The sequence below is a fragment of the Clavelina lepadiformis genome, chromosome 9 (assembly GCF_947623445.1).
Source record: "Clavelina lepadiformis chromosome 9, kaClaLepa1.1, whole genome shotgun sequence".
Lineage (NCBI taxonomy): Eukaryota > Metazoa > Chordata > Ascidiacea > Aplousobranchia > Clavelinidae > Clavelina > Clavelina lepadiformis.
In genome coordinates this window covers 3487985-3513675 of record NC_135248.1, presented here as the reverse complement: position 1 = coordinate 3513675, position 25691 = coordinate 3487985, and the positions used below count along the sequence as shown (strand labels likewise).

The window sequence follows — 25691 nt, the reverse complement described above, 5'->3', positions numbered from 1 at the left end:
GCTGTTTTAGTAGTTGAGATTGACCAAGTTTTATACATTACGTTGTAAATTGTCTTAAATGTTGTGACTAACGGTGAAGTTCTCGTACATAGCAATGGTACGAATCAAGTAAAATTATTTTGCAATTAAAAGTATAGCATTTATATTTTATTATATTTTAGCCCAGGGAAGTTTATTTGCTTGGTTTTGGAAAATTGATTGATAAAGCTTTTACACTGCCATGGTAAATTAACCTGATTGTATGTAAACCAAAATATAGGGTTTGTACTGCAGTGCTTTAAATGCTCTAATCGCAATCAGTGGAAACAGGAAATTGTGTCAAATTTCTCAAAAAATGATTAACGCCATGAGTCATTATTGTTGTTGACATTTTTGTTAAAAAGCGATGCTTGGCCGGCAGTTTCACATGAGGCACAGCACTGATGTTGACATTTTACCGAGATTTTTAATTGAATTGTTTATCGAAGTAGTTGGCTTAAATAGAATGTAAACCGTCTAACCAGTGAGATTTAGCAATGAACCACGGAAGACAAGGTATTTTTGCTTTTGAAATTCTTCATAATTTTCTAAAAATTCTGAAGCAGTTGATAGTTAATCTACACTTCTAGTAAAAATGTTTTGAACCAATTTCAAATAAAAATTTTATTTTGTTATATTCAGTTATTGGTTTACAGTATTTATTCAGTTATTGGTTTACAGCTCTTGTTATAGATTCATTTGTTTAGAAATTTCGTGCAATGTTAGGTTTCTTCACAAGATGCAGCATCTTTGATTGATCTGCCCTAGTCATATTTATGGCATTGTATCTAAACTGAATGTCAACTTACAACAGATATTAAACCTTTAAAACTTATTAAAGATGAGTGATGGCAGTGAAAAAGCACTTCTTTCAAATCATGTTGATGAGAATGTAATTTTAGTGTTAAATACAAAATGTGGGATTTGTGATCCAAGAAGAATTGCCCATCGCATGATCGTGCTTGTTTTGATTTGCTTTCTTGGTTTTGGTAAATTTGTTGAGAATTCACAATTTTACTTTACTTCTTGATATTTCAAAATTTGAAACAGGGTTTGGTTAATTATAGACTAAAGTTTAGTTATACCATGAGCCAGAACTAGAAAAGTGGAATGTATTTATTTTTTATTTACTTATAGGTGTTAGCTTCTGTGGGGACACACCTGCAGCATTACACGACCAAATTGTTGAAAAACTAGATATTGATGAAGAAACCTTTATGGGGCTATATTCTTGGTATAGAAAAATGTTTTATGTTCACAGTTCACAAATTTCAAGTTTTAGTATGGTCCCAAATTTGCCATATAAAATTCTCGCTTACTTACTATGACTAGTCTGTGGATACTATGACCACTTTCCCTCTTTTAGTTTTCATCTCTCCGTTTTTCGTGTCAATTTTGCAACGTGACAGTGACAGTTGTGACACGTGTATTCTCAATTCGCTACAGACGTTGACTATAATTTTACTGTTTAATGTTATTGAAATAAATGATGACTTTGATTTTTTTGGTAATTTTGTGCTTAACTGTATCGCATTTGGTGCTGTTGTACGCTACTGTAGCAGCTCCAGTTGTTGTGAACATTTGGATATTTTGAACAAAATGGTTTGATCGGAAGATGGTTGTAATAAGCAGAGTGTACTGTACTTGCTTGATATTTGTACCAAGTATACTAACTTTTGTTCAAAAAGTTGTGACTAGTAAATTATTACATTCATCGTAATGTAATATGTATAAGGTCCTATATGCTAACCTTCTTTGAATGAGTTTTTGTTATCGGTGCATTAAACTGTAGGTATGCTTGCCCAAATGTGATTCTATCTCTGCTCAGTGGATATCTGATTGATCGATACATTGGTGTGAGGTTGGGTAGCGTCACTCTGGCAGGATTTGTATTAATTGGACACTGTATATTTTCACTTGGTAAAAATATTTTTAAATCAGATGATGCAAAGTTACCTAGGTAAATTTTCTAATCACTTTGACCATACAGACATGATGTTTGTTATTTCATAGGAATTTTAAAATTGATTTTTTTTGAAATGCTTGTCTTATTCATATTATAATCATAGTCGTATTTTAAATGGATTTGAGGTGTAACAAAACATTTCCCGCATATTTTGTCTAGGTGGAAGTTTACGGTTGATGTGGCTTATGGATGTGGGTCGATTTGTGTTTGGTATAGGGGCTAAGACGCTAACCATAGTACAAGGCACATATTCTGTTTTATGGTTTAAACATAGAGACCTCAGTTTAGTGTTTGGTTTGCTAATAAGCTCCATGATGATAGTAAGTGCTAAGTTATAGCGCATGTTTAAAGTATTTATTACATTTACTTATTAATGCAGATGTACCAATAATTTCAGTATGAATATAGGCATATGTGTGGACATCTCTGTAGGCTCCTAATAACAATCTTTTTTATTTTCAAACGTTGCTATGTTTGAAGGCTGAAGCAATAAATTTTAATGTGCTCCTTCAAATATACAATGCAGTTGACAGAACAAAGTCTTCTGGCAATTCACTAGGAATTACCCTTTTTATTGGTGAGTATTCAAGGAATACTATGTGTATCTACAGATGCTTAAAACTTTCTTCCTGTCCGTTGATTAATATAGACAAGTTTTTACTACCGTATTTTTTATGTAGTTTGTTTATATGTTATTATATGTCATATGTGCTGGTGTTGAAAAATGCTAAGAATTTCTATACCTCATTTGTTTCCTCAACCAAACAAAAAAATTGTCGTTTCTACCAGCGTCCATTCCCTGTGTTATTTCATTTGCCTGTGCAGTAATGTTGGCTTATCTTGACAAGAGAGCAGAAAAATTGATAAATCGTGAAAGAAATGATGGATCTCCTATTCATTTGGCTGATATCAAAAATTATCCTCTCCCATTTTGGATTCTCACTATTATTTCTCTTTCAGTTATTGTGTCTGTTGTTACATTTGCTGGATTAGGAGTGTAAGTTGGTATAATGTTGTTATTTTAGACATTCTGGTGGAAGTCTTATGATTATGGGAACTACTGTGATCAGTACATTATTAAATGTATATTTTTTCTTTTTTAAAGGTCATATTTTGAAAATAAGCTTGGTGTATCTCCTAGTACCTCACATGAATTAAACAGGTAAAAACCAAAACCTTTAAGTTTTCACACCTTGTTTGATTTGGGACACTTCACTGTTTATCAGATTACAGCATTTACATATTTTGCTAATATTGTTGAATAAAACCCAGACAAAATACAGACAAATTTTGAGATAGATATTTGTGAGAGAGATCTTGTTAATTTAAACGTGGATGTCATTTATTCACAATTATAAAAATGTAAAATTGCTGACAAAATGGAATTTGCTGGCTGTTCACCTAATGCAATTGTTTTGTAGGAGTAGAATTGTAAGTAATATGAGTGCAAATGGATTTGTAATGCAAAATCTGGTTTATTGACTGACATATTTTTTATGTAAAAGCTTATCCTATGCTAAATTAGATGTATTAGCTGGCTTGATTTATTGACCACAGTTTAAAAAAGCAGATTTTTCTGTACAATCGGTGCTTGTTACCTTAAACTTTAATGGACCTATAAATTACTGTGAGTTATTCAAAGATTGGGTTGTCTAAATTTGGTAATGCGTCTATAGGGAAGTAAAAGCAGTCAAGTTAACTGAAAATTTGAGTCATGGAGATTTGTGAAATGTTTAAAATTTAGATGCTGTGTTCTTTGCTTCTTGCTGTGCTTATAAACATAAACTTCTCTTTTTAGTTTTCTCTACTGTTTGGTTGTACCACTGGCTCCTTTGCTTGGGTTTCTTGTGGATGTCACCGGGTATCATGTGTATTGGATCCTTCTGGCCATGGTTTCCTCACTGCTTGGTTTGTGCCTACTAACTTTCACGCTGCTTACTCCTTGGATAGGAACGGTATGTTTAGGATTTTTACATTCCTATAATAATTAATCATTGGCATTGAAGGGAGTCAATATTGTTTGGTTTTGTATGGTTACACATTATGTAATGAGTTGGCCAAACTTTGCTTTGAGTTAACACTAATTATTATTGGTCTGTTTAACATTTTCGAATGATTTTAAGTGGAATATGGATTTTAGGCCCTTGTTTCATTCTCGATTGCATTGTGGACATGCCCTTTGTTTGCAATTGTAGCATTCATTGTTCCATTGCACAAGCTGTCTACAGCATATGGCTTGTAAGTACTACGTATTTCTGAGTAATTTACTTTCACCTTGTTTGTGATTAATGATCATGTTGGCTAATCAAATTCATTTCTTTATGATTCAGCATGGCATCATTTCAAAGCCTGGGCAGTGCTTTTATGACTAAAGTGTCTGGTATTGTTGTGGATTCTAGTGGGTATTTTATGCTCGGAATATTTTTTTGTATTTGGTCAAGTGGTAAATATTATTACCTGTTACTTACATTACAATCAGGAAGCTTTGGTATTATTGGTTTATTTAAATTTTTCAATAAATTGTAACGGTGTCATGTACTTGCATTTTTAACTTGTAGTCATGTAATGGTAAATAAAGTTTGTGTTTGAAAAACACTGGTTAAAACAGTAGGACACTTTTAAAGCCGTTCTTATACTTGCAATTGCTGTGATTTTTGCCATCATATTATACTTTGTGGACATAGCAAAAGTGAGCAAGTTGAACATTTCCACTAAAGAAAGATTTTCCCAAGAAACGTCTCCTACTGAGTAAGTTTCATTTGTCATTTGTGACATGTCTTTCCACAGATAGCATCATTTGCTGCACTTCTTTGCTTAAATTATGATTTCTAACTGCTGTGTCATCATTAACATTAATTTAAAGTTTCTAAAAATATTCATAAATGTTGTCATCATAATTTTAAAATTTTAGTTTCTTTAAATTGTGTAATTTGGACGTGAAAGTAAATATGAGTAACACACGCAGCACTGAGTGTTTGTGGATACATTTTCCTGTACTACCCTGTTTATTTTTAAAAGCATTGTTTGCAATCCGTTTATAGGCTTAGCTTACTTTGGAATGTGGTCTCTATTCAGTGACATAAAGCCATAAAGTATTTGTGTTTGTTTTAGTTTCTCACCTTTTTACTTAACTTTTCCAAACATTTATTTCGGCAAAGTTGCATGTCAGTATTTTGCACAAAGTGCTGTTCGTACTGTTGTGTTTTGCAATGACAGACACAACCGATTCCAAAACACAGAGATTCATTGACAAGGTCAATGAGCATTTAATGTCATTATTCTTGTGGCAAACTATTTGCTTTGCAAAGCTTTTGTCTTACCTATTTACAAATGGTGTGTCTTTAGTTTGCTTTTGCCTATAGCAATTTTGTGAATTATTCTACACGTGTTTTGCTCTGCCATAGTATATGCAGCTGTTGATATTTAGGCTAATTGTAAGTTTGGTTGGTGTCCTTGATATTTGCTGCCAATCTACAGTTTCTTTTTTATTTCACCTATTTCAACATGATCATTTATCGCTTCATTGTACGATTGATGTATTAAATAAGTTCAGTTAAATTCCGTCTTGCGCTGCGTTGGTACGTTATTTCACATAGTTTTGCTAAAAGTTATACCTGCGTTGTTAAGCAATTGCAAAGATTTCCCGGATAGGTTGAAAGTGTTTACGCACTGCACAATCTCTCTTGGGTTGGTCGTCGAGGACAAACGGGTTCGTTTAGTCTCATTGTTTGTATTTTTCTTGTCCTCTGTTGACCCTTATTTTCATTTCATTACGTGCATTCGCCCCAAAATTGTTTACGTAGCTGGACACGTAAGTGCAGGAGATAACTGAGCTGTAGGCAGTTACAGCGTCCACTAAAAAACGCGCGTAGCATTGATAAACAATACGTTGTATCATCATGCTTCAGAAGACGACCTAAAATTCGTCGGCTAGATGGCAGATTGAGGCCGTATTGAGATAGCATAAACAAAGAAAGCTAAATTACAAGCCAGCGACCTACTTAACCTCTTTCGTGTATCCTGTATCGCAATTCTCGTGCCATACGTGTACTATAATACCCTACAAAACCGGGACAACGTCTTTGCCGCTTTGGCCCGCTGTAGTTCTGTATAGGACAGTGTGAATAACTGTATTTTTATTACTTATAGTCTCCACACTGGCCATATTGTTTCAATATTGCATGTTCATTAGGCAATTGACACAGTAAATTTATGCCCCGAAAGTGAAAGTATTAGGAATTGTAATACCGATCATGGTTGATATCTTGAAAGCTTAAACACATTTGCTGCTGCCTCTTGCCAACACACTTTTTAATTCATCGGCAAAGTGCATTACAATATCGCAACATATCAAAATTTGCGCGTATGTTATTCGAATTTGCGCTATTATGTTACAAATTCATATATTTGCTGTCAAGCAATACGTCGCACCCATAAAGTTAATGACATCACACGCAATACCAAATATCCATGACAACTATTTCATAGAACAAGTGCTTGCGAGGTCAAACAACTAGTTAATATTGGCTGAAATTGATAAGATAAGTCAAGTCCCTTTTAATTCGAAAAGATTTTTAATCAGCTGAATCATCGAGCCTTTGCCAAGGTATAGTCAGCAATAACAACGCTTTATTGCCCAACAGCAAAGCAGTTTAACAGCTGCCGCGAAGTAACCTAATTTATATTTTGTGAGAAACAGATTTCTAAATTGTCTACAAGCAATCGGCGAAAATATGTTTATAACTATGAACAAATTCAATTAAATATATATCTGAATTAAAGTATTTATATCTAAATAATATTAATTTTTATGCTATAGCTATAGCGCCACCGAATAAACGCTTAACTGAAATTTGGCGATGCATTTGAATCTGAACTATTAGAAGCTTCAACTGAACGAGTTCAACCAAGTTTACTAACCGTTTTCGAAAACATTTGCAGGTGTTTTCGACAAGTTTGGTCGGTGGTATAGTTTTTATGCGGCAATATTTTCACTTGACGAAATATTTTACTGTTTATACTAAATAACCTGTTTCGCTCTCTCAAAATATATTTGCGAGCAGCGTGGGTCATGTTTCCTTGTCATTATGGTGAGGTTTGAGTTGTTGAAGTGCACGTTGTGATAGGATATTGGAAAATGAAAAAGGTAATATAGTATAGCCTAGGCCCTAGGCCTCCCGATATGAACAAGCATAACCCGCGCTTTTTGATGATAATAATTTTTGGAATCTAGTAAACAAGTGCGCAACCAGATGACGTCACAATTTGAGTAGCTGGGATCTAGCTTACAAAGGTGTCCTGTAGTTGTGCATTGCATTCTTGCATGCGTTGCACCCAGACTGCATTAGTTTATGATTCTGTAATTGAGTGCACAGAAGCTTTTTCCAAGTCATTAAGTGCAAAATAGTGCACCTAAAGTGCAGCACTGAAGCTCATAAAAAACAGTATTGAGTGCACCTATGCCAAACTCTGCAGTCTGGTCAGACTGCATTCTTTGCATACTGTGCGGCAGATATAAATTTCGTACTTTTGTAATTTCCAGTTGCCCAATTTCAGTTTCGGAACAAAATTGCGCAGATACGACTTAGTACACATCCGATACATTTTTTTAGGCTACTCTTTAACTGTATTTCCTGAAGTTCCAGTTGAGTAGCATCAGAAACGGAATTAAAAAACCAAAGCGGCACATTTGGTACCGGTAAATGCGGGCAAGATGCACAGTAGTCTGCACTAGTGCGGCTGGAATCCAATCGCTTTGCGCGGGGAATTTATTCCCCAATATCAACAAAAATGCAGTTTGGGAACTCAGCTACTCGAATTGTGATGTCACCTGATGGTCGTGCACTTCTGTAATAGATCCGAAAACCAGACTGCAGAGTATGGCAAGAACCAACCTGAGAATTTTTACGAAACGGCATTGCATACCAGGACAAAATAGTGTTTCCAAAAAAGGAGACACTAAGTTTTGCTTTGATTTGTACTGAAAAATTGGTGTTTAAAAAACGGGAAACACTGATTATTCTCCCCAATTTTTAATGTAAAGGGCCACATCTTTGCCTGCACAAACACCGGGCAGCCTTCGGTGACGGGTCGCCGTGCACACCAGCTACTTCTTTGCAAAATATCGGTGTGCAAGGAAGTAGCTGGTGTACACTACGACCCATTGCTGAAGGCTGCCCGGTGTTTGTGCGGTCCTATTCGATAGAAATCGGGGAAAAATCAATGTTTCCCATATTTTTGGAGACACCAGTTTGCCCTGGTGTGCTATTCCTTTTAAAAAAATTCTCGGGTGTGCTCTTGCCATACTCTGCAGTCCGGTCTTAAAAGGTAGCCACACAAATCGATGAGCAGCATAGTGAACATTAACCTAATTTCGAAATGACTATTTCACCGTATGTAGTAGGGCTGCTAAATAATTGGAATTTTGAAAACCGGTTTTCACTGAACTTTATTTATAAAAAACAGTTTTTTAAAACTGTTTTTCCCCAATGTTATAAAAACATGTTGAGGTAAATGATACATGATATTAATGAAGCAAGTCTTAAATGATCAATAGATACGATGGTGTAGACACTATTAAAAACGACACATATTCTTTTAAAAACAACAAAAAATTGAAACCATTGTTTTATTGAAATTGGGATTATCTTCAAACTTTAAACTTTTTTTTGTGTAATCTGCTTTACCTTTTCGCCATATCGACAAACACTACACTGCAATGGACAATATAACAGAAGTGAAAAAATGCAAGCTTTGATTTTATCGGCATCACATAGGTACTGCGTATGAATTCACGCTGTTGAATAGGTATCACAACAACTGCAGGCTCTGTGCCAGGATACCATCACTTGCTTTTAGAAACACCATCTTATATTTAGCAGTAAGTTAGCAATCATACTGTCAAGTGTCAACAATCAATTTCTCTGCAAAGTTAATGGATCTATTATATCAAAGGTATTTTATATTATGTCTCAAAGGGACTGTAGAATGTACTGTAGGAGTTATGCGTTATATACAATAACGGATCTGTTAGCAGCAAAGTTGAATGCATTAAAAAAAATAGAAAACCATCTGAATCAGATTTTTTATCTGATATAAGCTGTTATATGTCATATGCGAGGCCTACTGTATACTGTACTGAGATTGAAAACACACCATACTTCTAAGCATACCAAATCACAAATAAACAACAAATGTGACTTATAGTGATGTTTGAAAGATGTTTGTAGACTTGAAACATGAAAGTTTAGTTTTTATTTAAGCAAGCATTTGTTGGTGTCGTACATGATGTAAATGTTCTATGGTCTGGTATTTATACATGTGCCATGTTTTTTTAGGAGTGGATATGAAGAAAAAGCATTGGTCACAGATAAGCAGCGAAAAAATTCCAAAATTTTAATTAATTTCTCGATATGAAGAAATTATTGTCAGAGTCTTGTTTCCGAACAGAGTTATCCTACAAGTAAAACAGATGTGCTTCCCCAACTCTATCGTTTTTTTAATGTAAAACTGTCAATAGGTTGAGTGCTGTATAAAACTAAGCCAGCGAAATATTCAGTAAAAGACTTTCTTCACGCAGCTTTCAATTATATAGCTTAATTTCACTTTGAACTGTTTTTAAAATGTGCATACTTTGGGAAGTATTATTTCGTCCATTGGAGAGACTGGAAGATTTATGCAATTTTATAAAGAGTGAACTTTCTATGTCGTTGTTTTGTTCATAATAATTGATAAATTTGTAGTTTTAGTTGGCTGGAATTCTTTTCAATTAAACCTACATTTCTTTACATCTCAACACTTTCAGTCACGTCACCCCAAAACGTTTGTTGAAGAATGACACAGTGTCCTTTTTTCGATGTAAGAACATGTACTTTTCTGTTGTGAGCCAACAACTTCTAAAGTTCTAATGACTTTCATTTTATTGTTTGCAGATTAATCTTACAACCGCCGCAAGATTTCACTTTGTTTCCAGTTTAAGTTCATCAGTGAATGGGGAAGATATTCTCAAAAAGACAGCATTCGATAATCTCTGCCCTCTTGTGGAGGCCAACAGAGCATTAAAAAGGTACACGCCTTCAAAGCACACTTGTTTGCTCTTCCAAATTTTTTGCATATCTTGTACTGTTTAGTATGCAGCATTTAAAATGTCCATTTTGTTGAGTCCTGGGCTGACGATGATGCAACTCGTGTTTGATACCCAGCTGTTCCACCGTAGTATTGCACTAAAGCAAGGTGTGAATAAAGCTTTAATCATGATGAACAGACTCAGATTCAGGGAAAACCACAATTAAAAAAATGAAAATAAAGAAAATAACAGAAAAATCTGATAACGCTCAAACACAACATTAATAATTGGGCTCGTGTGGCGGGATGATAGTCTTTGAGTTAACTCTTGCAAAAAGTTTCCCCACTAGAAAGATAAATTTTCTGAAAAGACGTTATATGCTGAATCAGTAGATTTTTTTTGTTGATAGGTGCTTCAAGATGTCATGAAGAAAGAATCTTAAAGCTGAAGACATGTCTAGTTTGTAAAATCAGTAAAACATTTACACCCACTTTCTATACTGCTGCTCACAATTAATTTTTTTCTTGTGCTTGTTGCTCGAAATATATTATGTAATAAATAAAACACAGATCACCATAGCCCGGAATGTTCTTAGACTAGTGGAACCAGACGAATACGCTTAAGCCTGTATTTGTCATTCATGCTTTCACCAAAAGGTATTAAAATACATGGCCTGGTACAAATTTAATTTGATAAAACATGGTAAATCATCAATTTTAATTGTTGCTGACACATTGCAGCGTGTGACAAAATTAGACACATTTGAATTATGTTTTATGAAGAATAATTATGTACTTCGTTCGTGAGAGACGTCTTTTCAATATACCATCACTTATATTGGTATTTCAATTTTTTTTTTCTGCAACTAGTTATTTTGTTGCGGCCTAAGTTTTTGGAAAAACTGCCTCCAACGGACGTAACTTGGCCGATATCGGCCAATATCTGTTCAGTGGACAGCTCTAATTTTCGAGCAATTTGATATAAAAAAAAACAAAATAGATATTGTCTGACAATTGAACACCACACAAAGGCTAGCTTACACAGTATACCACTGCACCTGAACATGACCTAAATACCTCAACACTTGAAGAAACATCATGGTAGGTAATTTGCCAAGGATATTTCTTACTTCTGTCACGTGATCGACTGGGGTTCCCCATGGGAGTTTCTCTATTAATAGGACTTGTGTTGAAATTAGGTGCTTTCCCTATTCTTAATACTTGTCTAGAAATTAGGTGTATTCCCTACTTTTAGGATGTTCCTTGCAATTAGGTGCATTTCCTATCCTTAGGTCATGACTTGAAATTAGGTGCTTTCCCTACGTTTAGGACTTGTCTAGAAATTAGGTGCTTTCCCTACGTTTAGGACTTGTCTTGAATTTAGGAGAATTCCCTACTTTCAGCAGTTGCCTTGCAATTAGGTGCATTCCCTATCCTTCGGATTTGTCTAGAAATTAGGTGCTTTCCCTACGTTTCGGACTTGTCGTAAAATTAGGGGAATTCCCTGTTTTTAGGACTTGTCTAGAAATTAGGGGCTTTCCCTATCTTTAAGACTTGTCTAGAAAGTAGGTGCTTTCCCTGTTTTTAGGACTTGCCTAGCAATTAGGTGCATTCCCTATCCTTAGGACTTGTCCAGAAATTAGGTGCATTCCCTACTTGCCTTGCAATTACTTGCTTCCTCTATTCTTATTAGTTGCCTAGAAGTTAGGTGCTTTCTCAATTTTTTGGACTGAGTAGATATTAGTTTCTTTTCCTTCATCACGTGATCAATGCACAAAACAATGCAGTTGATATAATTCGTTTCAATCAACAACTTGACAGACCCACAAGCAACACGCATCTTGTAACACGCCTGGCATGTCAGCTGCTCTTGACTTTTGAAATTAGCGATGTTACATCGCATTGCAGTTAAGACACGCACACCCACCCTACAATCAACTGTACAATCACGTCGGGGTCACCAAAATGCAGAGGTCACTGCTTGTCTTAACTTATGTTATTCGGACTTAATTTACCTGCCGAATTAATGATCTGACTCCGTGGTTGCGTGCGGTTAGAATGCTCTAACCTTACGTCTACTAACCGCAAGTTCTTACGATTAACAGATACCGTTTATCAGAAGCAATCCTTTATTGTAGGAACTGTACAGATTCCGAGTATAATACAAACACAAACTTAACATTCACCATTTTAAACAAGTCTAACGAATTACAATTTACGCGAATAACGTAGTACGTTTGTACGATTCTGTTTCTCTCTGTCTGAGCTCACTCGCACAGAAGTTTGAGCTTATAACAGCGTAGAGCGGTGTGAACGGAAATACTCGACACAAAATACACGAACATTTCAAAACGTGCGAACGAAGAACACAAAACGTTGGCAATGGGAATTACATTCAGTTACAACTAGGGTTGTTATGAAATCGCTTGGTAACGTACTAAACGGCGTTTCCCCATAATTATTTAGAGCAAGTTTCCAAATTTTACATCACAGTTGCGTTCCCACAATTGATATAATGGTATTGGATGTGGCTCCCAGGCCACTACAGCATCATGATTTGGCTTGGTCAAAAAAGGAGTCGCCACTTCTACCAGCAAGTTTTACTATGAGGGCTTTCAATATTGGCTAAGCGATATATTAATTAGATTTGTATTGACTAGTACTCACTCTTGCGTTTGCTGTTTATCGGTAATCAATAAAATCATTTTGGTAAGAAAGTTCGCAATTCATTCCCAACACCAAACACGCAATGATATTACAATAAAACGAAAAAACACATTAAAGAAGAATATGTGGAGTAAGCTTTAAAATCAATGAAAATAAAAGACACTTGCCCACAGCCAGGCCATAGTGTAGCGAAAGCAAAAGAGTTAAGAAAACAAGGCAGGTTAAGTATCAACACCAGCTCATTTGCAAAAGTCTGATAAAGTTGGAGTTTTCTTCGCAAGTAACTTCACTCTCAAGTTTCCATGGTCAGTTAAAAGACCAATAAAATGAGTCTGTAGCGGAGGTACTTGACTGCCACTGGCTAGTTACAACCAAAGTGATGTAGCCAGGTCACACATCAAAGATGGTATGCAGTTGTGTGTATATAACGTAATCTGTAGAAGTAACTTCTCATTTAAGGTATCATTCCAATTATAGCTGTAGTCACAAGTGGGGTGCTACAAGTCTGGATTCTTGCTGTTAGTTGCTCATTGTACTTTTCTCAACACTGTATCATCAAATCGTTGTTTGGCCCCTTAATATGCAAACCAACGTTTTCGTGTAAATCCCTTATCCAAATTGGGGTTGAGAAATCACGAAACTTGTCACCCATATTGAACTGGGTCTGGTACAGAAGCATGTTCAGCACTGATCCTTGATTGGTGAAGGTTTTTGTTGAAAATTTCTGCTGTAGTAAGTCCATCGCCATTGCGGCATTTTCTTTCGCCTTTATTACGTGTTCTGTGTTTCTCCAGGCTGTCGTGGGCCGATGTAACTCGGCCAACACTAAACAATAAGCAGCTGGTGTTAAAGATTCAAGCTAAGATAGAACGGGCAAATGTCGCTACAACTTACCAACAAACGATCTGAAGCAGGGCTTTAATTGAAGCGAAATGGTCGATAAAATAGTTGGTATCAGGAATTAGGTTTTGTGGGTTAACAGTAGCCAGTATGTTCAATCTGTATTTTGGTATCTTCTTTTTTCATTATTAAGTTTTATCTTTCACAATTAATCGCACAAGGTTCTCAACTTGAATAAATCACCATCCTGCCTGGTTTTCTCTTCTGAATCAATCTCTCAGAGCTCCGCATCATCTTTGAGGATCAGGTCAAAATAAAATCCAAGCTAATTAAATACTGAAGAAAAAACTTCCCCAAGGTAACCATAAAAGTATTTACTGTTTCAGGTTGATCACAGGAAAGTGCATTCTGTGATGAGAATAAATCATGGTTCACGATCAGTTTGTGACAACTGTGCAAATCCAAAGTCCTCTGGTAAACTGACCTACAGGAAAATTTTTAGTATATAACAGCTAATATGCTATTGGTAGTGTTATAGTAATAGTTTAGTAAAGGTATATTTGTGTTTGGCTACTACTTGATTGCTAGTAAGAAACAATAAAATTAAAATCTGTGAAATGAATTTATTTTGACAGACTTCGACGCCCAACTGTGTACGAACGATATTTTTGTTTTAGTACATGCCAACATGTAAGCTAATTCTGGTCTTACTCTATGTCAGGGGTGGCCAAACTGCGGCTCTCGAACCGCATGCGGCTCTTTGAGCCTTTGATTGCGGCTCTTTAATGAATTTGCATTGTTGAATTAGATATGCATTTTCCCGGTCTAGACGAGTTGTTTGATCAGATTATGAAACAATGCGTTCTATCACACGTAGTAACAATGGACTCATTGTTAGTAATAATCAAATTACACTCCAAAAAGTACATTATTGTACAGAAGTATGCTAACTTGTACACTGTAGTTAAGTAAACTGTCAGATTGAAGCTGTACGTCAGGGCTGACCTAGTTTTAAGTCTTGGTTATGGTAATACTAATACTGTAATTGCAAAAAGAGTTGGTGAAGCCCAGGTGGAGACTCATAGTATCACCACGCAGCACTAATGTTTATCAATAGCTACACTTCGTTGTGAGTGAATAAATTCGTGTTTTTTATTGTGTTTGTGTTGTGGCTCTTTTAAAACTGGAATTTGTTATATGCGGCTCGAGCATGAAGCAGGTCTGGCCACCCCTGCTCTATGTTCTAGTTTAGCAAGTGCCAGTTGAGTGAGTGATCACATGTTTTTTACCGGCCACTGTTCAGCTGATTCAATGTTCGTTTAAGAGTTCAATCTAATCAAAGTTGAAATTATATTTGCATTAAAATTACCTCTTCTATATCCTGATAACTTTTTGTGAAAACTTGAATTGGAAAATAGCGATTATAGCTGCACAACCAGTTATGTAACTCAGTAAAACATCACATGATCTGCAAAACAGAAATATATTGGTTTGAGTAAATCTTGCTACTGTCCATTACAAAATTAAGATAAACACTGGCACTAAATACCTGTGTTTAATGGCATTTCAGACGCTCTAGAATATATTGCACACAACCATTTACACAAATTTATCATTGTAAAAACCAATACATCTGAAGCTCAGCAGAAAACATAATTAAATTATTTTTTTGGGGGGACCTAATGCAGGTTGTGTTGATGGGCATTGGTGATAACAACAGCTCGCACAAAACCTCCAAATGTTATAGTTAAATTTACTATAAATTATTTTGAACATCTTTCTGGGATGTGAAAATGTGCAGGTAACTTGCCGTAAATTTAGCACTGAAGATGACTAGGAATCTATTGATACAACAGCTGACAACACTACTCATAGCACATTCAAAAACACCTATAATGTCATGTACAGTAATAGCTGTATATACACCTCCAGTATAGCTGAAGGTGTATGGTACCACAAGTCTTTGTTGCAATTAGCAATACATCCAATCATAAGCTACCTTCAGTGCAGACAGAATAGAAGCAAGTTGGCTGTTATATGAGGGGTCATATACCAGACCTGAGTGGAACGGAAGATCTTGCAATAACGAGGAGGCATGATGAGTGGGTATTGCTATCATTGAAAGTGTAAGCTGAACTACTTGTGTAGGCACAACACTATGAGAGTTTTCTGAAATTGAAAAAATGGGATGCTAAATACCAATTTCAATTAATAACTGTAAAATGTACAGAAAGCCAAGCCCAGACAGGTTTTATTTTTTTACATGTCATGTTAAAAAATCTTTACTAATCTACACCATTACCAAGAAAAAAATAAATGCCAAATCAAAAAATTAATATATAAACAGATAGTCACAACATATTACCTGGCTTATTCTTTTGTTGTTGGTTAAGAACACTAGAAAAGCTTATGGTAAAACGATGAAAAATTGTTTGTTTGATGACGAGTGTTGGCTCCAATTCCAGAGTCTGGAAAGAGTTCACCTGTGAAAGTAATTTATCCAAAGTAACGTACAAAGACGAAATCTTATATAAGCATACAGTGGAAGCTTGTTAACTCAATTTCACTTATCACGAAAATTTGAATAACACGAAGCAACTTCACCAACCTCTGCAACCATTAAACTAATTTAACCAACTTTGGTAAAGTTTAAGTAATCTAATCAGCCTTCATATTCAAGTTAACAACAAGCTTCCGCTATATTTTGTTATAATTCAGTATGACAAACTTTCTGCAAAAAACTCATTTTTCAGGTTCTCAAAACTATTAAGACCAACTTTTGTGTAGTCTGAAATGAAGGCGAATGAAGAAATTGTAAAGTGTTTCGTCATATGTGGAAAAAACTTCAACTTCATTTCTTTATTAATTTAAAATTTTTGTCATTATATCTATAAATCACTTTCTAATGCAAGCATGTGACAAAACAACCAGTTAACCTCTGAATTCTACCTTTAAGATCTGTATTGGTGTAGGCGATGTGGACTTTTAATTTTTGTGGGTCTCACGGTCTCTTGTTGTTGCTGATAATTTTTCACTGTAAGCTAATCTGGGATCTTTATTGTTGACGAAGCCAGGAAGAACTCAGATAATCTTCGGCAGATTTCAGATGTTTTATCAAGTAAATTCAGACAAACAGTGTAAGAATTATGATAAAGATTTTAAATTACTTGCATTGAAATGGTTACTACAAGCAACTGTTAAATGGCGCAGAAATACTTCATACTTTTTTAAAACTGTCGTTGTCGGTGGTTTCAGTATGTTTGTTTCTTCGCATCATTTTATATGTTCAAGTTAATAAAGTGCGCACAAGTCAGCATAGCCAAAGTCAGTACAGGAAGATATTACGCTTGTAGAAACAAACAATATCTTACAAAAGTAACCGAGAAAACTACATCAACTACTAAACTACTGTATTGACTATAGTAGACCGAATGTTATTTTTGGAACCTTTCTGCGTGCATCATGAAACACAGCACTGAAGCTTTCCTGGGTTGTTAATATTGTATTATCAGTAGTAGTGAGACTTGGAGCATAGTAATACAGTACACGATTTTGAGCTTTTGTCTAATTTGAACTGCAAGCAAGGCAAGTTATGGCCAACGCAAGGCCATGTATTATGTCTGTATGATGAGACAATAACATTTTTTTCCTTTTTCACTGAAATTATGGAAGCTCGTGAGCGTTACCTTGCGACAAACATAACTTCTTCCAAGGGCCGCTACTGGAAGCTGAAGGCTTTCTTGTTTGTAACGTCGTTTTTGAGATACAATCGAAACCTTTGTCCAAACGTTACAGTTAATCATCCATAGTTCCAGGTAGAAATTGAAAACTCACCATTTAAAGCAACTCATCCAAAAATAGCAAAATCATGACGCACATGCTTACAGTCCTGGAGCTTGATAGTAAATTGCGTAACTTTGGTCATGAGCGCTAATTCGGCTTGTAATCACATGGTAATAATTCTTCCAAGCCCAGCAAATTTCGGTCAATGAATCAATGGGCAAACGGGAACAGGCATAATACCAGACGTTGTGGATTCAATTCCCGGCTGGTCTCCTTCAGATGTCGCAGAATTCTCGACTTAAAAGTTTGCAGAACATGACAGGTGAGAAATCATTTAGCTAGGTTTCGCACTTCTACGCCCACCGCGGGTACCAGTAAAACATTACATACATATAACCTTTATAACCGTCGACACGTCCATTGTAGAGCTTTTGTTACGGGTAAGTTGAGCGCCTTACTGGCTTTCAGCTTCACCATTTGTCTAATAAGATCGTCCCATGAAATAAAGCTTCAGAAGAAGGACAGAAAGGGCTTATATATACACGACAACCAAAAAAAGAATTGGTGAGATAAATTGTTCAAGAAGTTTGCTTTTAAACCAAAGTATTCTATAGCTGACTCGGTGCGGTCACCTCACAACACTATCTTCTTCGACCCTCACAACGTTTCGTTGTTTACCTCTGCTGTTATCGTTCCTTGCAGAATTGTCTTTGTGAGCCCAAGTGTTAGTTTTGCTTCATGCCCTTACCATTGTAGTTTCCATCTTCTTTCGTAGCTATTGAAGTTTTTCAAAACATCCTCACATTTTCGGGTGATTCGTCTTTCAACTAATGTATTCTTTGCATGAGATGCCCAGCAGTCTTCGAAAACATCTTATGTTCATAGCCTGTATTCTTTTGTGAATGTAAGTTACAACTGCTCTTAAATATAATATTAATACCTATATGAAATTGTAATCTATAGAAATTAGAGGATATACAAATTGTCGTTACACAAAGTGGTGAAATATATTGCAGTCATATTCTATGAGCCGTTGTTAACACCAGAAGATGGAACAGAAAACTTTCTGCAAAAATGTCGGTGCTGCATTTTACAAAGTGGGTAATTTCTTTATCGTAAAAGCTACAACCTTGTAAAAATTTAATGGCCAGTTTTATAACTGCTGTAGCTTGGATCGGATGAGGCTGAACGAACAGTGAACGACGAAAACACCTTGGGCGTTTCTAGCTTACAATGTGCTATTTTATTAAGCTACAAGACGCGATTAAAATGAAAAAAGTACAATGACACAGCGAAAAAAGACCACAATCTGTAATGATCCACAAGAAAAAACAGTTTATTATACTGGTGTGCGACATGCTTCAGCAAAATTTAGCGGCTCCACAGACAAGGCTTACAACTGGTCACAGTGATAGTGATCACTGTGACATTTAAATGTACAAAGGGCCAAATGTAGATTCTTTTGAAATAAAGTCTTAACAGTAATGCTACTGGCCTTGGATAGCACAGTGGCCAACACAATGTGACGAGTGGATTGTATGATAGATGACTGCGTCAATACTGGCAGTAACGGGGGATAAAAGAACACTTTTAAGACTGAAGAAATACGGCAGTGTTTTTCCTATAAAAATATAAAAGCGTTAAAAATGGCAGATTAACAGAATCAATCGATGCGTTATAAAGTGCGCCATTTCATTGTAAAGACACTTTGCAAAACACCAACGTGACAGAGTTACAGCTGTTTTACTAGAAAGCCACGCCACTTAACCAAACAATATATAAAAGTATTGTCGAACACATACAACGGGCATTAAATTTTCTGTTCAAGTTATGAATCAAAACGTTCACAGTGGGCATATATGGAACAAATAACTGCACTGGTAACGTGGCAACACACTAGGTGATTAGTACGTTATGTTTTTAAATTGTTTACTAAACTGCTTATTGCTATCGCCAGGCCGTAATATAAAACACTCTGTCGAATTATCTAACAATCTATTTCGTAATAAAACAATGAAATCCAGTCTCAGTTACATATACTGCATGCAGTTCTTTCTATAACCTTACTGTTTCTACTACAGTTCAATGAAATTTCAAAAGAACACCTTCGGAGCAAGACAAAAGTCAATGTAAATACAACAAAACATCATAGAACTTTTAGGAAACATTTCGGTGGTGCTGAGACAAAACAAAAGGTATGATTTATCAACTAGCAACAAAGTTGGCAGTGCAGTTGAATTGCATTCAAGTTTAAGGCAAAAGTGTAGTCGACAGTTAAGTTTTGGCAGTTCAGTTATATATGATTTATATACGGTATGTGACGTAAGACACGATTTATGATTGAAAAGGTCACGCAAATTTCAGCACCAACGTTTTGTAGGAAGCGACTTGAAAATAAAATGAGATATACAAGCAAGGCCTGGAAAAAGAAGGCACAACGTTTATTAAACAAACTATAATTCATCTCTTGACCGACCAGGAGCCCACAGAACCAAACCGAAAAATGAAACGTCTCGAAACATATCAACTCGTGTAGATGGGTACGTAGTGGATATGTATACGTTGTCGTATGCATTTAGCTTGCGAACGCCTGCAATGAAATGTAGGTTACTGTTAAACAAGTAAAACTACTCGTAAATTTTCCTTGAAATAGTCAAACAAATATTTCATCGCGTGTCTTAAGACACGTCAAGGGGCGGAAATGGTGATAAATCGAAGACCAGGCCAGGTATAGTACAATAAACCCCTCGTGACAAGACGCTTTCATATTCATAAATGATATTTGACATTTAGGAGATCCCAATAAAACCTGATGCGTAAGCTTTAACCTCAACCGTAAAGTTTCGAGAAAGATTTATTTGCTTTGACAAAGCTAAAAACTAAAAAACAGAAAATTTCCAGTTTTCTCGGCTAATAATTCATAAAGCTGAAGTCGTAAAGTGCTGATTTGCAAACAACACTTAGGTGCAAACCGCGAACGTCTTAAGGAATTTCTGTAGTTCAGCACATTTTTTTGTTTGTTCTTTTCAGTTAATTAAAATCTCTTTCATAAATAATCGCCATCGATTTTATAGGTGCGCACACAACCGCCAGTTAACGCACGTAACTGTTTAAACAAGTTTTCCGAAAGAACGTCTTTTTGAATTTTGCAATGCTCGAACTACGTCTTACCAATGACTTAACAGTTACTTGGAAAAAGAAATTGACTTTACACACGTAATACAACAGCGTGCCCTTGCTATAAAAAATCAGGCAACTCAAACAAAGCATTTCGCTGTACGGCAGATGTGGTCGAATAGGACTAATACAAAGAGATAATAAAAATCGTTCCTTACCTGATGTAAAACAAGTGCTTTTGCTATTTACGCGCTTACATCTCAGAAAAGTTTCTTCGTTCACCTTCACCTCGTGGCTCAGGTATGCCGGGCTCTTGTCCACCGTCAGCAGCTTTAAAAGACAAAATATTTTATCTGGTGAAATGGTTTTACCAACTTCTGCCAAAATCACAAGCGAGTGTTTATGGTTTGGTGCAAGTAAGAGGTATTACACTTGACAGATTATTGATACCAGCCGAGTACGCTTTGCTATGGTGTTATCTGACACTTTTGCAGGTGCTCATAGGAAACCTACTTTATACTAAATCATCAAGCGGTCAGCCATACTACACGTAATAAAATTAATTCACACAAAACAACACATCTTAGCCGTAGAGGGTGTGGGGCAAGTAAACTACAAAAACACTTCTGTTTAGTATTCTTTCCATTGCAATGCTGCAAAAGAGAAGCGACCAAGGTTTCCACGTAACTACAGTACTATAATACCCTACAAAACCGGGACAACGTCTTTGCCGCTTTGGCCCGCTGTAGTTCTGTATAGGACAGTGTGAATAACTGTATTTTTATTACTTATAGTCTCCACACTGGCCATATTGTTTCAATATTGCATGTTCATTAGGCAATTGACACAGTAAATTTATGCCCCGAAAGTGAAAGTATTAGGAATTGTAATACCGATCATGGTTGATATCTTGAAAGCTTAAACACATTTGCTGCTGCCTCTTGCCAACACACTTTTTAATTCATCGGCAAAGTGCATTACAATATCGCAACATATCAAAATTTGCGCGTATGTTATTCGAATTTGCGCTATTATGTTACAAATTCATATATTTGCTGTCAAGCAATACGTCGCACCCATAAAGTTAATGACATCACACGCAATACCAAATATCCATGACAACTATTTCATAGAACAAGTGCTTGCGAGGTCAAACAACTAGTTAATATTGGCTGAAATTGATAAGATAAGTCAAGTCCCTTTTAATTCGAAAAGATTTTTAATCAGCTGAATCATCGAGCCTTTGCCAAGGTATAGTCAGCAATAACAACGCTTTATTGCCCAACAGCAAAGCAGTTTAACAGCTGCCGCGAAGTAACCTAATTTATATTTTGTGAGAAACAGATTTCTAAATTGTCTACAAGCAATCGGCGAAAATATGTTTATAACTATGAACAAATTCAATTAAATATATATCTGAATTAAAGTATTTATATCTAAATAATATTAATTTTTATGCTATAGCTATAGCGCCACCGAATAAACGCTTAACTGAAATTTGGCGATGCATTTGAATCTGAACTATTAGAAGCTTCAACTGAACGAGTTCAACCAAGTTTACTAACCGTTTTCGAAAACATTTGCAGGTGTTTTCGACAAGTTTGGTCGGTGGTATAGTTTTTATGCGGCAATATTTTCACTTGACGAAATATTTTACTGTTTATACTAAATAACCTGTTTCGCTCTCTCAAAATATATTTGCGAGCAGCGTGGGTCATGTTTCCTTGTCATTATGGTGAGGTTTGAGTTGTTGAAGTGCACGTTGTGATAGGATATTGGAAAATGAAAAAGGTAATATAGTATAGCCTAGGCCCTAGGCCTCCCGATATGAACAAGCATAACCCGCGCTTTTTGATGATAATAATTTTTGGAATCTAGTAAACAAGTGCGCAACCAGATGACGTCACAATTTGAGTAGCTGGGATCTAGCTTACAAAGGTGTCCTGTAGTTGTGCATTGCATTCTTGCATGCGTTGCACCCAGACTGCATTAGTTTATGATTCTGTAATTGAGTGCACAGAAGCTTTTTCCAAGTCATTAAGTGCAAAATAGTGCACCTAAAGTGCAGCACTGAAGCTCATAAAAAACAGTATTGAGTGCACCTATGCCAAACTCTGCAGTCTGGTCAGACTGCATTCTTTGCATACTGTGCGGCAGATATAAATTTCGTACTTTTGTAATTTCCAGTTGCCCAATTTCAGTTTCGGAACAAAATTGCGCAGATACGACTTAGTACACATCCGATACATTTTTTTAGGCTACTCTTTAACTGTATTTCCTGAAGTTCCAGTTGAGTAGCATCAGAAACGGAATTAAAAAACCAAAGCGGCACATTTGGTACCGGTAAATGCGGGCAAGATGCACAGTAGTCTGCACTAGTGCGGCTGGAATCCAATCGCTTTGCGCGGGGAATTTATTCCCCAATATCAACAAAAATGCAGTTTGGGAACTCAGCTACTCGAATTGTGATGTCACCTGATGGTCGTGCACTTCTGTAATAGATCCGAAAACCAGACTGCAGAGTATGGCAAGAACCAACCTGAGAATTTTTACGAAACGGCATTGCATACCAGGACAAAATAGTGTTTCCAAAAAAGGAGACACTAAGTTTTGCTTTGATTTGTACTGAAAAATTGGTGTTTAAAAAACGGGAAACACTGATTATTCTCCCCAATTTTTAATGTAAAGGGCCACATCTTTGCCTGCACAAACACCGGGCAGCCTTCGGTGACGGGTCGCCGTGCACACCAGCTACTTCTTTGCAAAATATCGGTGTGCAAGGAAGTAGCTGGTGTACACTACGACCCATTGCTGAAGGCTGCCCGGTGTTTGTGCGGTCCTATTCGATAGAAATCGGGGAAAAATCAATGTTTCCCATATTTTTGGAGACACCAGTTTGCCCTGGTGTGCTATTCCTTTTAAAAAAATTCTCGGGTGTGCTCTTGCCATACTCTGCAGTCCGGTCTTAAAAGGTAGCCACACAAATCGATGAGCAGCATAGTGAACATTAACCTAATTTCGAAATGACTATTTCACCGTATGTAGTAGGGCTGCTAAATAATTGGAATTTTGAAAACCGGTTTTCACTGAACTTTATTTATAAAAAACAGTTTTTTAAAACTGTTTTTCCCCAATGTTATAAAAACATGTTGAGGTAAATGATACATGATATTAATGAAGCAAGTCTTAAATGATCAATAGATACGATGGTGTAGACACTATTAAAAACGACACATATTCTTTTAAAAACAACAAAAAATTGAAACCATTGTTTTATTGAAATTGGGATTATCTTCAAACTTTAAACTTTTTTTTGTGTAATCTGCTTTACCTTTTCGCCATATCGACAAACACTACACTGCAATGGACAATATAACAGAAGTGAAAAAATGCAAGCTTTGATTTTATCGGCATCACATAGGTACTGCGTATGAATTCACGCTGTTGAATAGGTATCACAACAACTGCAGGCTCTGTGCCAGGATACCATCACTTGCTTTTAGAAACACCATCTTATATTTAGCAGTAAGTTAGCAATCATACTGTCAAGTGTCAACAATCAATTTCTCTGCAAAGTTAATGGATCTATTATATCAAAGGTATTTTATATTATGTCTCAAAGGGACTGTAGAATGTACTGTAGGAGTTATGCGTTATATACAATAACGGATCTGTTAGCAGCAAAGTTGAATGCATTAAAAAAAATAGAAAACCATCTGAATCAGATTTTTTATCTGATATAAGCTGTTATATGTCATATGCGAGGCCTACTGTATACTGTACTGAGATTGAAAACACACCATACTTCTAAGCATACCAAATCACAAATAAACAACAAATGTGACTTATAGTGATGTTTGAAAGATGTTTGTAGACTTGAAACATGAAAGTTTAGTTTTTATTTAAGCAAGCATTTGTTGGTGTCGTACATGATGTAAATGTTCTATGGTCTGGTATTTATACATGTGCCATGTTTTTTTAGGAGTGGATATGAAGAAAAAGCATTGGTCACAGATAAGCAGCGAAAAAATTCCAAAATTTTAATTAATTTCTCGATATGAAGAAATTATTGTCAGAGTCTTGTTTCCGAACAGAGTTATCCTACAAGTAAAACAGATGTGCTTCCCCAACTCTATCGTTTTTTTAATGTAAAACTGTCAATAGGTTGAGTGCTGTATAAAACTAAGCCAGCGAAATATTCAGTAAAAGACTTTCTTCACGCAGCTTTCAATTATATAGCTTAATTTCACTTTGAACTGTTTTTAAAATGTGCATACTTTGGGAAGTATTATTTCGTCCATTGGAGAGACTGGAAGATTTATGCAATTTTATAAAGAGTGAACTTTCTATGTCGTTGTTTTGTTCATAATAATTGATAAATTTGTAGTTTTAGTTGGCTGGAATTCTTTTCAATTAAACCTACATTTCTTTACATCTCAACACTTTCAGTCACGTCACCCCAAAACGTTTGTTGAAGAATGACACAGTGTCCTTTTTTCGATGTAAGAACATGTACTTTTCTGTTGTGAGCCAACAACTTCTAAAGTTCTAATGACTTTCATTTTATTGTTTGCAGATTAATCTTACAACCGCCGCAAGATTTCACTTTGTTTCCAGTTTAAGTTCATCAGTGAATGGGGAAGATATTCTCAAAAAGACAGCATTCGATAATCTCTGCCCTCTTGTGGAGGCCAACAGAGCATTAAAAAGGTACACGCCTTCAAAGCACACTTGTTTGCTCTTCCAAATTTTTTGCATATCTTGTACTGTTTAGTATGCAGCATTTAAAATGTCCATTTTGTTGAGTCCTGGGCTGACGATGATGCAACTCGTGTTTGATACCCAGCTGTTCCACCGTAGTATTGCACTAAAGCAAGGTGTGAATAAAGCTTTAATCATGATGAACAGACTCAGATTCAGGGAAAACCACAATTAAAAAAATGAAAATAAAGAAAATAACAGAAAAATCTGATAACGCTCAAACACAACATTAATAATTGGGCTCGTGTGGCGGGATGATAGTCTTTGAGTTAACTCTTGCAAAAAGTTTCCCCACTAGAAAGATAAATTTTCTGAAAAGACGTTATATGCTGAATCAGTAGATTTTTTTTGTTGATAGGTGCTTCAAGATGTCATGAAGAAAGAATCTTAAAGCTGAAGACATGTCTAGTTTGTAAAATCAGTAAAACATTTACACCCACTTTCTATACTGCTGCTCACAATTAATTTTTTTCTT

At 35.8% G+C, this 25691-nt stretch overlaps 2 protein-coding genes across 11 annotated transcripts; one reads left to right on the top strand and one right to left on the bottom strand.

Annotated features, from left to right (window-relative positions):
* The first annotated feature begins 39 nt into the window (after positions 1 to 39).
* On the top strand, positions 40 to 10627 carry LOC143470350 (lysosomal dipeptide transporter MFSD1-like). Of its 5 annotated transcripts, XM_076968415.1 has the most exons (13): positions 134 to 534; positions 860 to 1007; positions 1156 to 1252; positions 1811 to 1938; positions 2144 to 2304; positions 2465 to 2561; positions 2774 to 2981; positions 3090 to 3146; positions 3783 to 3939; positions 4125 to 4222; positions 4315 to 4732; positions 9916 to 10049; positions 10459 to 10627. In XM_076968415.1, the coding sequence occupies exons 2-11, from the start codon at positions 860 to 862 to the stop codon at positions 4508 to 4510; spliced, it is 1347 nt and encodes a 448-aa protein (XP_076824530.1). In that variant the 5' UTR covers positions 134 to 534; the 3' UTR covers positions 4511 to 4732; positions 9916 to 10049; positions 10459 to 10627. The 5 variants fall into 5 exon arrangements, 4 of the variants coding, with proteins under 4 accessions (XP_076824529.1, XP_076824531.1, XP_076824530.1 ...); XM_076968414.1 differs by having other exon boundaries at positions 40 to 1007; XM_076968416.1 differs by lacking the exon at positions 860 to 1007 and having other exon boundaries at positions 42 to 534.
* A 1532-nt stretch (positions 10628 to 12159) lies between these two features.
* Positions 12160 to 21116, bottom strand: LOC143470363 (uncharacterized). 6 transcript variants are annotated; one of them, XM_076968434.1, is made up of 9 exons: positions 20674 to 21115; positions 17433 to 19928; positions 17242 to 17331; positions 15921 to 16038; positions 15555 to 15724; positions 14925 to 15023; positions 13934 to 14039; positions 13610 to 13849; positions 12160 to 13540 (listed from the first exon to the last, which is right to left on the bottom strand). In XM_076968434.1, exons 2-6 carry the CDS (start codon positions 17478 to 17480, stop codon positions 15015 to 15017), a joined length of 435 nt encoding a protein of 144 aa, XP_076824549.1. In that variant the 5' UTR covers positions 17481 to 19928; positions 20674 to 21115; the 3' UTR covers positions 12160 to 13540; positions 13610 to 13849; positions 13934 to 14039; positions 14925 to 15014. The 6 variants fall into 6 exon arrangements, with proteins under 6 accessions (XP_076824549.1, XP_076824550.1, XP_076824548.1 ...); XM_076968435.1 differs by having other exon boundaries at positions 13610 to 14039; positions 17390 to 19928; positions 20674 to 21116; XM_076968433.1 differs by having other exon boundaries at positions 13610 to 14039.
* Positions 21117 to 25691: the final 4575 nt, after the last annotated feature.